The sequence below is a fragment of the Oncorhynchus kisutch genome, linkage group LG16, assembly GCF_002021735.2.
Source record: "Oncorhynchus kisutch isolate 150728-3 linkage group LG16, Okis_V2, whole genome shotgun sequence".
Classification (NCBI taxonomy): Eukaryota; Metazoa; Chordata; class Actinopteri; order Salmoniformes; family Salmonidae; genus Oncorhynchus; species Oncorhynchus kisutch.
Window position 1 is genome coordinate 33,113,850 of NC_034189.2, and position 13,497 is coordinate 33,127,346.

At 39.3% G+C, this 13,497-nt stretch overlaps 1 protein-coding gene across 1 annotated transcript; it reads right to left on the minus strand.

Annotated features, from left to right (window-relative positions):
* Positions 1-6,383: 6,383 nt before the first annotated feature.
* LOC109906622 (zinc finger protein 664-like) lies at positions 6,384-12,421 on the minus strand. Its single transcript, XM_020504431.2, has 2 exons — positions 11,777-12,421; positions 6,384-8,799 (listed from the first exon to the last, which is right to left on the minus strand). The coding sequence occupies exons 1-2, from the start codon at positions 12,189-12,191 to the stop codon at positions 8,006-8,008; spliced, it is 1,209 nt and encodes a 402-aa protein (XP_020360020.2). The 5' UTR covers positions 12,192-12,421; the 3' UTR covers positions 6,384-8,005.
* Positions 12,422-13,497: the final 1,076 nt, after the last annotated feature.

Genomic DNA, 13,497 nt, shown 5'->3' on the forward strand with positions numbered 1-13,497 from the left:
AGTCATATCACAGATGACAGTGCCCACCAAATCTATGACGAAAGAGAATGAATTGTAAGCACCAATGTGTGTTTGTCAAAATACAGTGCCTTGCGAAAGTATTCGACCCCCTTGAACTTTGCGACCTTTTGCCACATTTCAGGCTTCAAACATAAAGATATAAAACTGTATTTTTTTGTGAAAAATCAACAACAAGTGGGACACAATCATGAAATGGAACGACATTTATTGGATATTTCAAACTTTTTGAACAAATCAAAAACTGAAAAATTGGGCGTGCAAAATTATTCAGCCCCTTTACTTTCAGTGCAGCAAACTCTCTCCAGAAGTTCAGTGAGGATCATCATAATATTGAAATGGAAGGAGTATCAGACCACTGCAAATCTACCAAGACCTGGCCGTCCCTCTAAACTTTCAGCTCATACAAGGAGAAGACTGATCAGAGATGCAGCCAAGAGGCCCATGATCACTCTGGATGAACTGCAGAGATCTACAGCTGAGGTGGGAGACTCTGTCCATAGGACAACAATCAGTCGTATATTGCACAAATCTGGCCTTTATGGAAGAGTGGCAAGAAGAAAGCCATTTCTTAAAGATATCCATAAAAAGTGTTGTTTAAAGTTTGCCACAAGCCACCTGGGAGACACACCAAACATGTGGAAGAAGGTGCTCTGGTCAGATGAAACCAAAATTGAACTTTTTGGCAACAATGCAAAACGTAATGTTTGGCGTAAAAGCAACACAGCTCATCACCCTGAACACACCATCCCCACTGTCAAACATGGTGGTGGCAGCATCATGGTTTGGGCCTGCTTTTATTCAGCAGGGACAGGGAAGATGGTTAAAATTGATGGGAAGATGGATGGAGCCAAATACAGGACCATTCTGGAAGAAAACCTGATGGAGTCTGCAAAAGACCTGAGACTGGGATGGAGATTTGTCTTCCAACAAGACAATGATCCAAAACATAAAGCAAAATCTACAATGGAATGGTTCAAAAATAAACATATCCAGGTGTTAGAATGGCCAAGTCAAAGTCCAGACCTGAATCCAATCGAGAATCTGTGGAAAGAACTGAAAACTGCTGTTCACAAATGCTCTCCATCCAACCTAACTGAGCTCGAGCTGTTTTGCAAGGAGGAATGGGAAAAAATGTCAGTCTCTCGATGTGAAAAACTGATAGAGACATACCCCAAGCGACTTACAGCTGTAATCGCAGCAAAAGGTGACGCTACAAAGTATTAAGGGGGCTGAATAATTTTGCACGCCCAAGTTTTCAGTTTTTGATTTGTTCAAAAAGTTTGAAATATCCAATAAATGTCGTTCCACTTCATGATTGTGTCCCACTTGTTGTTGATTTTTCACAAAAAAATACAGTTTTATATCTTTATGTTTGAAGCCTGAAATGTGGCAAAAGGTCGCAAAGTTCAAGGGGGCCGAATACTTTCGCAAGGCACTGTAATATCTGAAAATGTCAGTTGTTGAACATAATACTTCTATTTGCAATAGCAATTTATGATCTATGCATTGATATATATTCCATGTACCAACACTACATGTAGGACAGACATAAGACATTCCCACATAGAGTATTTATTTATTTAATTATTCTATTTCACCAAGATAAAGCAAAGCAGTGCGACACAAACAACAACAGAGTTACACATGGAATAAACAAACATACAGTCAATAACACAATAGAAAAGTCTACATACAGTGTGTGCAAATGAGGTAAGATTAGGGAGGTAAGGCAATAAATAGGCCGTAGTGGCGAAATAATTGCAATTTAGCAAATAAACACTGGAGTGATATATGTGCAGAAGATGAACGTGCAAGTAGAGATACTGGGGTGTAAAGGAGCAAAAAATATATAAAAAAATAAAAACAATATGGGGATGAAATAGTTGGATGGGCTATTTACAGATGGGCTATGTACAGGTGCAATGATCTGCAAGCTGCTCTCATAGCTGATGCTTAAAGATAGTGAGGGAGATAATGTCTCCAACTTCAGTGATTTTTGCAATTCGTTCCAGTCATTGGCAGCTGAGAACTGGAAGGAAAGGCGGCCAAAGTAGGAATTGGTTTTGGGAGTGACCAAATGGTGTGCAATGTGTAAGCCCACTGAGTGGACATTCTGAACCTTGTTTGAAGTCACCAGGTCACATGACCAAGGAGCTAATAAAATTTGATTTGAGCTATTGAAATTTTACATTTGGAAAAATTAATGTAAAATCATGTGAGATGAAAATGGACAAACTAAAGGATGTGCAATATAAAGGGGTATATAAATATATAAAGTGGACACTGAACCTTGTTTGAAGTCACTAGGTCACATGACCAATGAGCTATTGAAATTCAAAAATGTAAATGAATAGTCAGAGATGTAAATCGACAAAAAAAGTGTGCAATTTGTGTCTATGCCATCGGGTTAGCTAAAACCAGTTTTGAAAGTTTTAGGCGTAATGGTTAAAGAGCTATTGAAATTTGAACTGATGTTGGTGGACGTAAGAAAAACTAAAGGCGAATATCCGTCAAAGATCCAACTTGAATCTGTCTCTTTGGCTCTGAATATGTCTTGAAATAATTTATATAATAATATAACATACTAATAATGAATAAGGAAGATAATTCTGGTTTTCTGTGAATAGCTTCCATAACGTTACTATAGCTAATTGTAGTGCTCTCCAAGATGGCATAGCAGTCAGATGTCCTTTGTCCTCGCCTTGTCATGTCCCGTGTGTGTGTATATATATATATATATTTACATCTTTCTTTGCATATCTTTATATATTCTCTTTTCCAAAAACTCAACTTCAAAACACTCTCCTGCAAAACCGCCTCACCAATTAAAAATGATTTACCTCAAATCTGAAATCCACAATAGAAGCTAGCAAGAAGCTAACCAGAAGCTAGCCAGTTTACTGGCTAACGTTACTTATTCAGCAAACCACGGTTGATGGTCATCAGCTATCCTTTAGCTCGAAAAGCTATTGCCAGTTTTGTACAACGCGACTCAGACCAGAACATACCGGACCTATTTTTTCTCTCCATATCCCCGGATTTCAACCGAAAGCTCTAGACATTTACACCTGGATCTCACAGCTAGCTAGCTGCTATCCGTGTGACTATTGGCTTACGTCGATCCCGGAGAAAACATAAATTATTCCTGAGCTTTACAGCCGATGCGGAGCCCGACCGTGCCTTCACGACTAGACTACTGACGGTTTCTGCCCAAGGGAGTTATCCAACTGACCCTTCCGTCGCGAAGTTACCTGAACGCCCATCTGCGGCCAGCTAATCGTTAGCTGTCTTATCAGCTGCTATCTGAATAGGTCTATCGGACAATTTTTCTTGGGTCACTATAACTATATCTATTTTTCCAATTGGATTGATCCCCTCTCCCACACGGAACCCCACTAATCTACCGTCGGAATTGCACGAGGTGGCTAAAAACAGACCTCCATCCTATGCTAGCTTGTTACCGATGACTCAGCTAGCTGTCTGAATCGCCGTTACCCCAACCAACCTCACTACTCACTGGACCATTATGATCACTCGACTAAGCATGCCTCTCCTTAATGTCAATATGCCTTGTCCATTGCTGTTCTGGTTAGTGTTTATTGGCTTATTTCACATTAGAGCCTCTAGCCCTGCTCACTGTACCTTATCCAACCTCAGTTCCACCACCCACACATGAGATGACATCACCTGGTTTCAATTAGGTTTCTAGAGACAATATCTCTCTCATCATCACTCAATACCTAGGTTTACCTCCACTGTATTCATATCCTACCATACCTTTGTCTGTACATTATACCTTGAAGCTATTTTATCGCCCCCTACTCTCTGTTCCGGACGTTCTAGATGACCAATTCTCATAGCTTTTAGCCGTACCCTTATTCTACTCCTCCTCTGTTCCTCTGGTGATGTAGAGGTGAATCCAGGCCCTGCAGTGCCTAGCTCCACTCCTATTCCCCAGGCGCTCTCTTTTGATGACTTCTGTAACTGTAATAGCCTTGGTTTCATGCATGTTAACATTAGAAGCCTCCTCCCTAAGTTTGTTTTATTCACTGCTTTAACACACACTGCCAACCCGGATGTTCTAGCCGTGTCTGAATCCTGGCTTAGGAAGACCACCAAAAATTCTGAAATCTACATTCCTAACTACAACATTTTCAGACAAGATAGAACGGCCTAAGAGGGCGGTGATGCAATCTACTGCAAAGATAGCCTGCAGAGTTCTATCCTACTATCCAGGTCTGTACCAAAGTAATTTGAACTTCTACTTTTAAAAATCCACCTCGATAAAAACAAGTCTCTCACCGTTGCCGCCTGCTATAGACCACCCTCTTCCCCCATCTGTGCTCTGGACACCATATGGGGCGGCAGGGTAGCCTAGTGGTTAGAGCGTTGGACTAGTAACCGAAAGGTTGCAAGTTCGAATCCCCGAGCCAACAAGGTACAAATCTGCCGTTCTGCCCCTGAACAGGCAGTTAACCCACTGTTCCTAGGCCGTCATTGAAAATAAGAATTTGTTCTTAACTGACTTGCCTAGTAAAATAAAACAATTTAATAAAAATATGTGAACTGATTGTCCCCCATCTATCTTCAGAGCTCGTGCTGCTAGGCGACCTAAACTGGAACATGCTTAACACCCCAGCCATCCTACAATCTAAGCTTGATGCCCTCAATCTCACACAAATGATCAATGAACCTACCAGGTACCACGCCAAAGCCGTAAACACGGGCACCCTCATAGATATCATCCTAAACAACTTGCCCTCTAAATACACCTCTGCTGTTTTCAACAAAGATCTCAGCGATCACTGCCTCATTGCCTGCATCCGTAATGGGTCAGCGGTCAAAAGACCTCCACTCATCACTGTCAAACGCTCCTTGAAACACTTCAGCGAGTAGGCCTTTCTAACCAACCTGGCCGGGGTATCCTGGAAGGATATTGACCTCATCCCGTCAGTAGAGGATGCCTGGTTATTTTTTTAAATGCCTTCCTCACCATCTTAAATAAGCATGCCCCATTCAATACATTTAAAACCAGGAACAGATATAGCCCTTGGTTTTCTCCAGACCTGACTGCCCTTAACCAACACAAAAACATCCTATGGTGTTCTGCATTAGCATCGAACAGCCCCCGTGACTTTTCAGGGAAGCTAGAAACCAATATACACAGGCAGTTAGAAAAGCCAAGGCTAGCTTTTTCAAGCAGAAATTTGCTTCCTGCAACACAAACTCAAAAAAGTTCTGGGACACTGTAAAGTCCATGGAGAATAAGAACACCTCCTCCCAGCTGCCAACTGCACTGAGGACAGGAAACACTGTCACCACCGATAAATCAACTATAATTGAGATAGCCTTGGTATCTCAAATTATTGCCTCGCCTGGTTCACCAACTACTTCTCTGATAGAGTTCAGTGTGTCAAATCGGAGGGCCTGTTGTCTGGTTTTCTGGCAGTCTCTACGGGGGTGCCGCGGGGTTCAATTCTTGGACCGACTCTCTTCTCTGTATACATCAATGATGTCGCTCTTGCTGCTGGTGAGTCTCTGATCCACCTCTATGCAGACGACACCATTCTGTAGTCTTCTGGCCCTTGTTTGGACACTGTGTTAACAACCCTCCAGATGAGCTTCAATGCCATACAACTCTCCTTCCGTGGCCTCCAATTGCGCCTAAATACAAGTAAAACTAAATGGATTTTCTTCAACCGATCGCTGCCTGCACCTGCCGCCCGTCCAACATCACTGCTCTCACATCAAACATCTCCAATCCAAAGTTAAATCTAGCATTGGCTTCCTATTTCGCAACAAAGCATCCTCCACTCATGCTGCCAAACATACCCTTGTAAAACTGTCCATCCTACCGAAATAATGTCATGTTTTACTTGTACCTCAGCCAGCATTGTGAATGGTTAGGAAATATTATGTCATGTTTTACTCGTACCTCAGCCAGCATTGTGAATGGTGTCTGAGGCAGTGACATACTAGACCAGGGCAGTAAATCTAATACTTAGGTGTTTTCAGTCATGCATGAAAGGTCTGGGGTGGTTCTAAGTTACATTTCTGGCCATGCTGGCAGGGTCTGAATCAAACCCAATGTCCAATGGGATTGATCTGTTTGATCCAATTGTTTGTTTCAGTTTCCAGTAGTTGAATCCATTGACAAATTGTTGATTTCAACAAATGCACTGGGTTGGTTGAAAAGTGATACTAAATTTAAAAACCATGCACTATTTTGACATAGTGGAAGATATAATACTGAATTGATACTGTTTTTCATACTAAGATGGACCAAGAAATGTTGCTTTTGCACATAGTTGTTCATTGGTTTAGCAAGAGTCTGTTGATTGGTCAGTCATTGGGTTAATTTGTTTTACAATATCAAAACATGCTTTATTTATACAGCACATTTCAGACATGGATGCAACACAATGACTTCAGAGGAAAACATGTATACAAAACAAAGAAAATAAACAGAAATATTTACAACACAACAAACATAAGACGATAAAAAACTGAAGAATAACAACTGAAAGACTAATGAGCATCCTGAGGAAAATCCATTGATTAAAATATTAACAATTGGATGCAATATTCAACCATAACGAGATGGACAAGCCAGCACAGGTGTAACACATACTGACTAACGAGGTGACACCAATCAGTGCGCCCTACGTGCTAACGAGCTATATGTGCTACAGTCCAACCTCAAAACATAAATGGAAAAACCAAAGCCTGTAACACCTCCCCCGTCAAGACAACAAATATATCCTATATTTTTGTTGGACAAGTTTGCTCACCACCAACAGAAAACAGCTTCCATTTGACATGATTCACTTTCTACAATATAAACATGGCGTCTACTGGCTTCCAACAATTAAAAGCATGTATTTCTAAATATATATTTTTCTACAATCTTGTTTTTTAAACTCACTCGCATCTAGAACTCTCCTAAAATTGTTAATACATTGATTATAGACCAATTTATTATACTGCGTCCATGTGTATAGGCTGCAAGTAAGTTGAAATTAATATGTTTTCAAGTCATTGAAAAAACGACCTGGAAATACATATTTTCAACTATAACCGAACGTATATTGAATGTCGGGCCTTGTCTTCTTTTCAACAACATTTTGCGAGATGGGATAGCCCAATGTCAAAACATAGTTTTAAAGTGTCCAAATCAATAACCAAAATGCAGAAACAGTTTGTGATATATTGAAAACCTCAACATAAAATGTGCTATTTACATTTTCTTTTGCACATCATCATCTGCTCATTTATCACTCCAGTGTTAATCTGCTAAATTGTAATTATTCGCTCCTACCTCCTCATGCCTTTGGCACACACTGTATATAGACTTTCTTTTTTCTACTGTGTCATTGACTTGTTTATTGTGTTATTGGCTTGTTTATTGTTTACTCCATGTGTAACTCTGTGTTGTCTGTGTCACACTGCTTTCCTTTATCTTGTTCTCAACTAGCCTACCTGGTTAAATAAAGGTTAAATAAAAAAATAAACACATATCTGCCACAATAATCATAGAAGCACCATAAAAACTGCACAAGCACCAGAAACGCTGTTGTTTTGACAAGTAGCAATAAATCACCGATATCGATTAGGAGGGAAATCAGTTGTATGTGCTGTTGAAACTAACACAATTAAAAAAACACATGGAAATGGGAGATATATTTTACCTCACTGGTTAGAGGACAACCTGAATAAGACAGTCAGCTACATTTTGAAGTTTACCGTTTTGATTCAAGAGGGTGGCAAACATGGTGTTACACAACACGTTTTGTTAAATCTCATAAATAGTACTCTCAATTCAGAGCTGGATTTTTTCCCCTGAGGCTAAAAATCATGCTAAAAGTCAAATAAACAGGGGGCACTTAGGGTTCTATATTGTGACATTCATTAAAATATTCCTTCTACATTTTAAAAAACATTCCACATTGTGACATTATTTCATTGATATCATGAAACAACTCCTTTATGTATGTATTTTCTGATGTTTGATCAGAAATCTTTTATCAGAGAATCTCTTATCACATTGATCACAGCTATAAGATTTCTCTCCTGTGTGTGTTCGCAAATGTACTATCAGGCTGTTTGGCTGAGTAAAACTCTTCCCACATTGATCACAGCTATAAGGTTTCTCTCCCGTGTGTGTTCTCTGGTGTGTCTTCAGACTGCCAGATGTAACAAAACTCTTCCCACATTGAGGACAGTCATATGGCTTCTCTCCCGTGTGTGTTCTCTGGTGCACTATCAGGCTGCTTGACTGAGTGAAACTCTTCCCACAATAATTACAGCTATAACATTTCTCTCCTGTGTGTGTTCTCTGGTGCACTATCAGGCTGCTTGACTGAATAAAACTCTTACCACATTGATTACAGCTAAATGGTTTCTCTCCTGTGTGTATTCTTTGGTGTGATTTCAGGTTGCTTGGCTGAGTAAAACTTTTCCCACATTGATCACAGCCATAAGGTTTCTCTCCAGTGTGAATTCTCTGATGTATTTTAAGGTCTACTGAAGAGGTGAATCTCTTCCCGCAGTCAGAGCAGCAGTGAAGTTTCTCTCTAGTGTGTATTCTCAGGTGTACTTTCAGTGAATTTGATCTTAAGTAACTCTTCCCACAGTCAGAGCAGTGGTGAGGTTTCTTCCCTGTGGGTCTCTGCTGGTGTTTCTTGATGTGTTCTGATCTGAAGATACTTTTCTCTGCCTCGTCAGCATTATGAGGTTGTTGAGGCTCCCCAGAGGATCCACAATAATCACTTCTCTCTCCTGTGTAAACAAAAAAGTCAGACAGATGGTTAAAGGCCCACAACAGCAGAAATCCACTGTTTATTTGAGTTAAAAGGTGATGCGCAGAGCCTACCCATGAAGTTGTACAACAATTGACATCTGTTAAATTATTTGACAATTAAGACAGTCAAGTGAGCAAGAATAGTAATTTTGTCTTGTTTTCAAATTAGTAGTAATATCAATGATTGTAGGCTAGAAATAAGTTATTCAAGTTGTTGAAATCCCAAGCACTGTACCAGATGACTTCTGGTCTCCAATATAGGCCCCTTTCTGTGTTTGCTAAAATTGCGGCACGAGGGCAAAGCACACGCAATTTGGTTGCAGAAACTCCTCCCTGCTAATGAGGAAACCACTAGTTATGGATGTAGTATATCTGCCTGGAGCAAAAATGGTGAGCAAAGATTATAGTTTTGCACAATGTATTCTGAATATTACAGCGCAAGATCAGGCGTGCTCCTCAAGGAAACTCACATTAAGCTCTGGTGTCTATTCACTAATTCACCACCATGGGAGAAAACTCAGGGGAGTTCTCATAGGCTGACAGCAAAAATAGCATCAATTTCCAGGTTGCTTATGAGTGCATTTCACATTACTTTTGGATTATAAGGCTCGCTTGAATCACCTGCTTAATATGTTTATGTTATTGTCCCAAATCAACTGCTTTATACTTTTTTTAAAACACTTCAACCAGTAAAATGCTCTTTGGCTAGCTGTTCCATCAACCTGACAATGAAGGTTTGTACAAATTGCCAAATTGGCCCATAACTTCACCTAACAATAACATAGACCTACTGTAGGACCCATAACTTCACCTAACAATAACATAGACCTACTGTAGGAACCATGGCTTCACCTAACAACAACATAGACCTAGGACTATAAATAATTAAATATTTCAGGTGAAACATGGAAACGAAAATGTCTTGACATTTCATAACCTGATCACCAGATAATTTTGTCAATAATCCCACTAGGCTACTCTGTAATGTGTTGTCATTCTAAATGTCCTGAATAAGAAAATAGCTGTGTGTGTTGTACAATAGCCTATCCATCAAGGAACAGTTCTCTACACATTATGAGCAAAGTATCTCTGTGTGCAAACAGACTAACGAGACCCTACAGTAAATCAAGCAGACAATAACATTATAAACATCAATTTGTTAGGGATGTTGAATCCAACGTGGAGCACGGCATAACTGTCTTTACCAGAGTAATGAATGAAGAATCACTTTGGTTGTTGTTGCATGTCGTGATGTTTGTCACTTGACTGGAATTCAGAAAATTATTTCCTGGATCAGCTGATGATAGTTGAACATGTGACTGTAACTTAATAACAGCTACAGTATTAAGAATGATGTGTAATTATTGAAGAACCGCGTTAATGACAGTATCCATTTGGGTGTTTCTATAAAGTTAAGGTGACTCTCGGTTAGAACCATTGGATTTAGGAAACTCTGAAATTATTTATAATTGCTGTGCCCATGAAAACTGTTTTCCCAGTGTAACATAAGGAGACACTAAATGTGATTTAGTTAGAGTGCATTTCAGAGATCTGAATACAAAAAAAAACTGTCCGACAGCTAGATCCCGTATTTAAGTTCATCATTTGACAAGCTTAATATTATGACTATAACTACTGTTCCCTGAACGAAGGAAACTAGGTACAACGTACCATTAAATCCACACCTCGCTGGAAGCCTCGCCTTCCACAGGTGATGAGCGTGAGGCTCAGATTCATTCATTCAATTTAATACCTCTGTTCACCAACCCAGGAAGGGGAGGGGCCAAACAGGTGTTGTATTTTAATGTATGTTTGAGAAGAGTTTAAAACAAAGGTTTCAAAACAATTCATGAATGTAATTAAATCTCAGTATGTTTAGCCTTTAATGTAATGGCATGAAAATAAATTGGCTGAATATTATACAATGACTTACCAACAGCTCTAACAATTTGACCTCCACAGGAAATCTTCACTGGCAATTCTAGAATATACTATATAGCCTAGAAACCTGGTTAAAGTGTCATTATGACATCACGGGTGAATTCTAGAATATACTATATATACTAGAAACCTGGTTAAACTATCATTATGACATCATGGATGAAGCCTAGAAACATGGTTAAACTATCATTATGACATCATGGATGAATTCTAGAATATACTATATATATATATATATATATATATATATATATATATATAATAGAATATACTATATAGCCTAGAAACCCGGTTAAACTATCATTATGACCTCATGGATGAATTCTAGAATATACTATATAGCCTAGAAACCTGATTAAACTATCATTATGACCAGTCCTTGTATTCATAGTGTAGTGAATTCAGGGGGTAGCCCTGAGCTGAACTCAAACCTGGGTCCACTGACTGTCAAGCGAACGAACACCTTATAACTTTTACACCAAGATGTCTGAACTTCTTGAAGAGGTCGCTAGGTGTTGGGTTACGGTTGCTACAATAGCTTTCTATTTGAATTTGAGAGGGTTACATTTCTCCAGCCCCATCCCTCAACTGTTTACCAAGTCTCTGGGCAGCCATTTTGTTGCTGTTTTTTTTTTTTTACCCACACCAATCAACCAATCTGTTTTGGTAATAAGATGATGATGGGGTTAGAGAAATGGAACTACTTTCAAATTCATAAACAGACCTATGGATGCAAGGACTGACCATCCATGATATCATCATAGTTTTAACAATGTTTTGAGGCTATACAGTGTTGATTTACATTGGAGTAAAAAACGCTTATTTGGGGTTCTGATGGGGTACAACAGTTGAACTAAGCTCATGAGGCATGTGTTATATTCTTCAAGAATCAATGGCTATATATAAATAATTTAAAAGTCAAAAAATGGATGGAGCAATTGCAGATTTCTGCTTTAACACCAAATAACAGTTAAACGGCAGAGTTTGTGCCTCTGTTTTTAAGACAGTACTTACTAGTGTTAATCAGGGAACGGTTTCTCAAAAGCATCTTACGGCTAAGTTCACCGTTAGAACCATTGGATGCTTTAAGATGCGTTTGGGAAACCGGGCCCAGATGTCCAGTTTCCTCCTCTCCTTCCTCCTCTTTTTTGGATGTGACAGTCATCTCCTCCTCCTCTTTCACTCCAAAAACTGCATCATCCTCTTTCTCTTCTTTTACTGTAACATCCTCCTCCTCTTTCACTCTGAACGCGTCTTCCTCTTCTTTCACTCTAACGTCTTGCTCTTCTTCTTTCACGGAAACAGCCTCACCATCTACTTGTTTTTGTATTGAAACAGCCTCCTCTTCCTCCTCCTCTTTCACCAGAGCTTCTTTCTCCGTCCAGCAGACCGCCTCTTCTTTATCAGGAGAGTAGCTTGGTGAACTCATGGTCGGAGATGTTCGCTAGCTAGGCTAATGCTAACGAAACCAGCCCGCTAGCTGACTAATAACAACAACACCGTAAATATTAAATGAAATCGGATAACTAACTAGACGACAGAAGTGGGTTAAAAATGCAGTGGGTAATATACACTAAAGCGTCTAAAGAGCTTTATTGGTTCGGGTATTTAGTCTAGCAAGCTACCGAGGTGTCTGACTAACTGTTGCTGCTGTTGAAAGAAGCGTTCCGTCCAGTAGATTATACGTCACACTAGCAGCTTTGCCTTAAAGTCGCACATCGTCATCTACTGACTGGAGTGGGTAACGCATTTGAGTAAAATGTAAACGTTATCTTCAGACAAGTTAAAGTGTAGGACGCATTAGTTTTTACTCACCAGTGTAACAACACAGTGTGGTTAAAGACTTAGTAAGCTAGTTGTAGTCACAATCTGTTTACCTATAAGTACAAACAGTTATGTTTTTGCGTCATTACATATGCATTAATTTATTTTGGGAAACTTATGAACTACCCATAATGCAATATTACTCAAGTCGTATGAAGTATCTACTCTGTGCTACCGAGTTTGTATGCCAGTTTAACGGAGTAATTAAGTTGTTAAATTCCTGCATAAAATGGGTATTATTCCACCTCCTGGTCTATTAGTGTGTTTACATTGTCTAATACACTCAAATCAAAGTTTATTTGTCACGTGCGCCGAATACAAACAGGTGTAGTAGACCTTACAGTGAAATGCTTACTTACAGGCCCTAACCAACAGTGCAATTTTTTAAGTAAAACATATGTATTAGGTGAACAATGGATATGTAAAGAAATAAAAACAACAGTTAAAAGACATTGAAAAATAACAGTAGGGAGGCTATATACAGTAGAGAGGCTATTACATTGCGTTAACAATGGAGGATTGGTTGATTTCCAGTTTTTAGTATTTAAGATAATGATTAGAAAAGTATCATCCAACTCTGGGGTATTAAATGAGAGGTTTCGTCCAACCATTGGCTATCTCACTGCACCCTCATATTCCATGTCTTGAAATAAGCAGACAGACATTGTACTTCTTCTGACAGCCAACTTTCTAACTCCACCATTAACTTTATGACATCATAACATTCCCAGAAGGCATGGACTATTGAGTCAATGTTAGTTTTACACTGAAGACATGACTGCGGTTGTGCTGTAGAATTGTATAATAAGGAACTATCATTTGTCCCAACATCACAGGCCACAGACTTTGATACAGTTCAAGACTTCCAAAAGTTTTTCCGCAGTTTGAGATTGTCTGAGTTTTTAAAATGT

Excerpts from the sequence above, each read along its gene's own strand:
- LOC109906622 (XM_020504431.2), bottom strand. The coding sequence starts at position 12,191 with ATGAGTTCACCAAGCTACTCTCCTGATAAAGAAGAGGCGGTCTGCTGG. Across the intron at positions 8,800-11,776 it reads CCGTTCCCTGATTAACACTA|GAGAGAGAAGTGATTATTGT; the intron begins GTAAGTACTGTC and ends TTGTTTACACAG.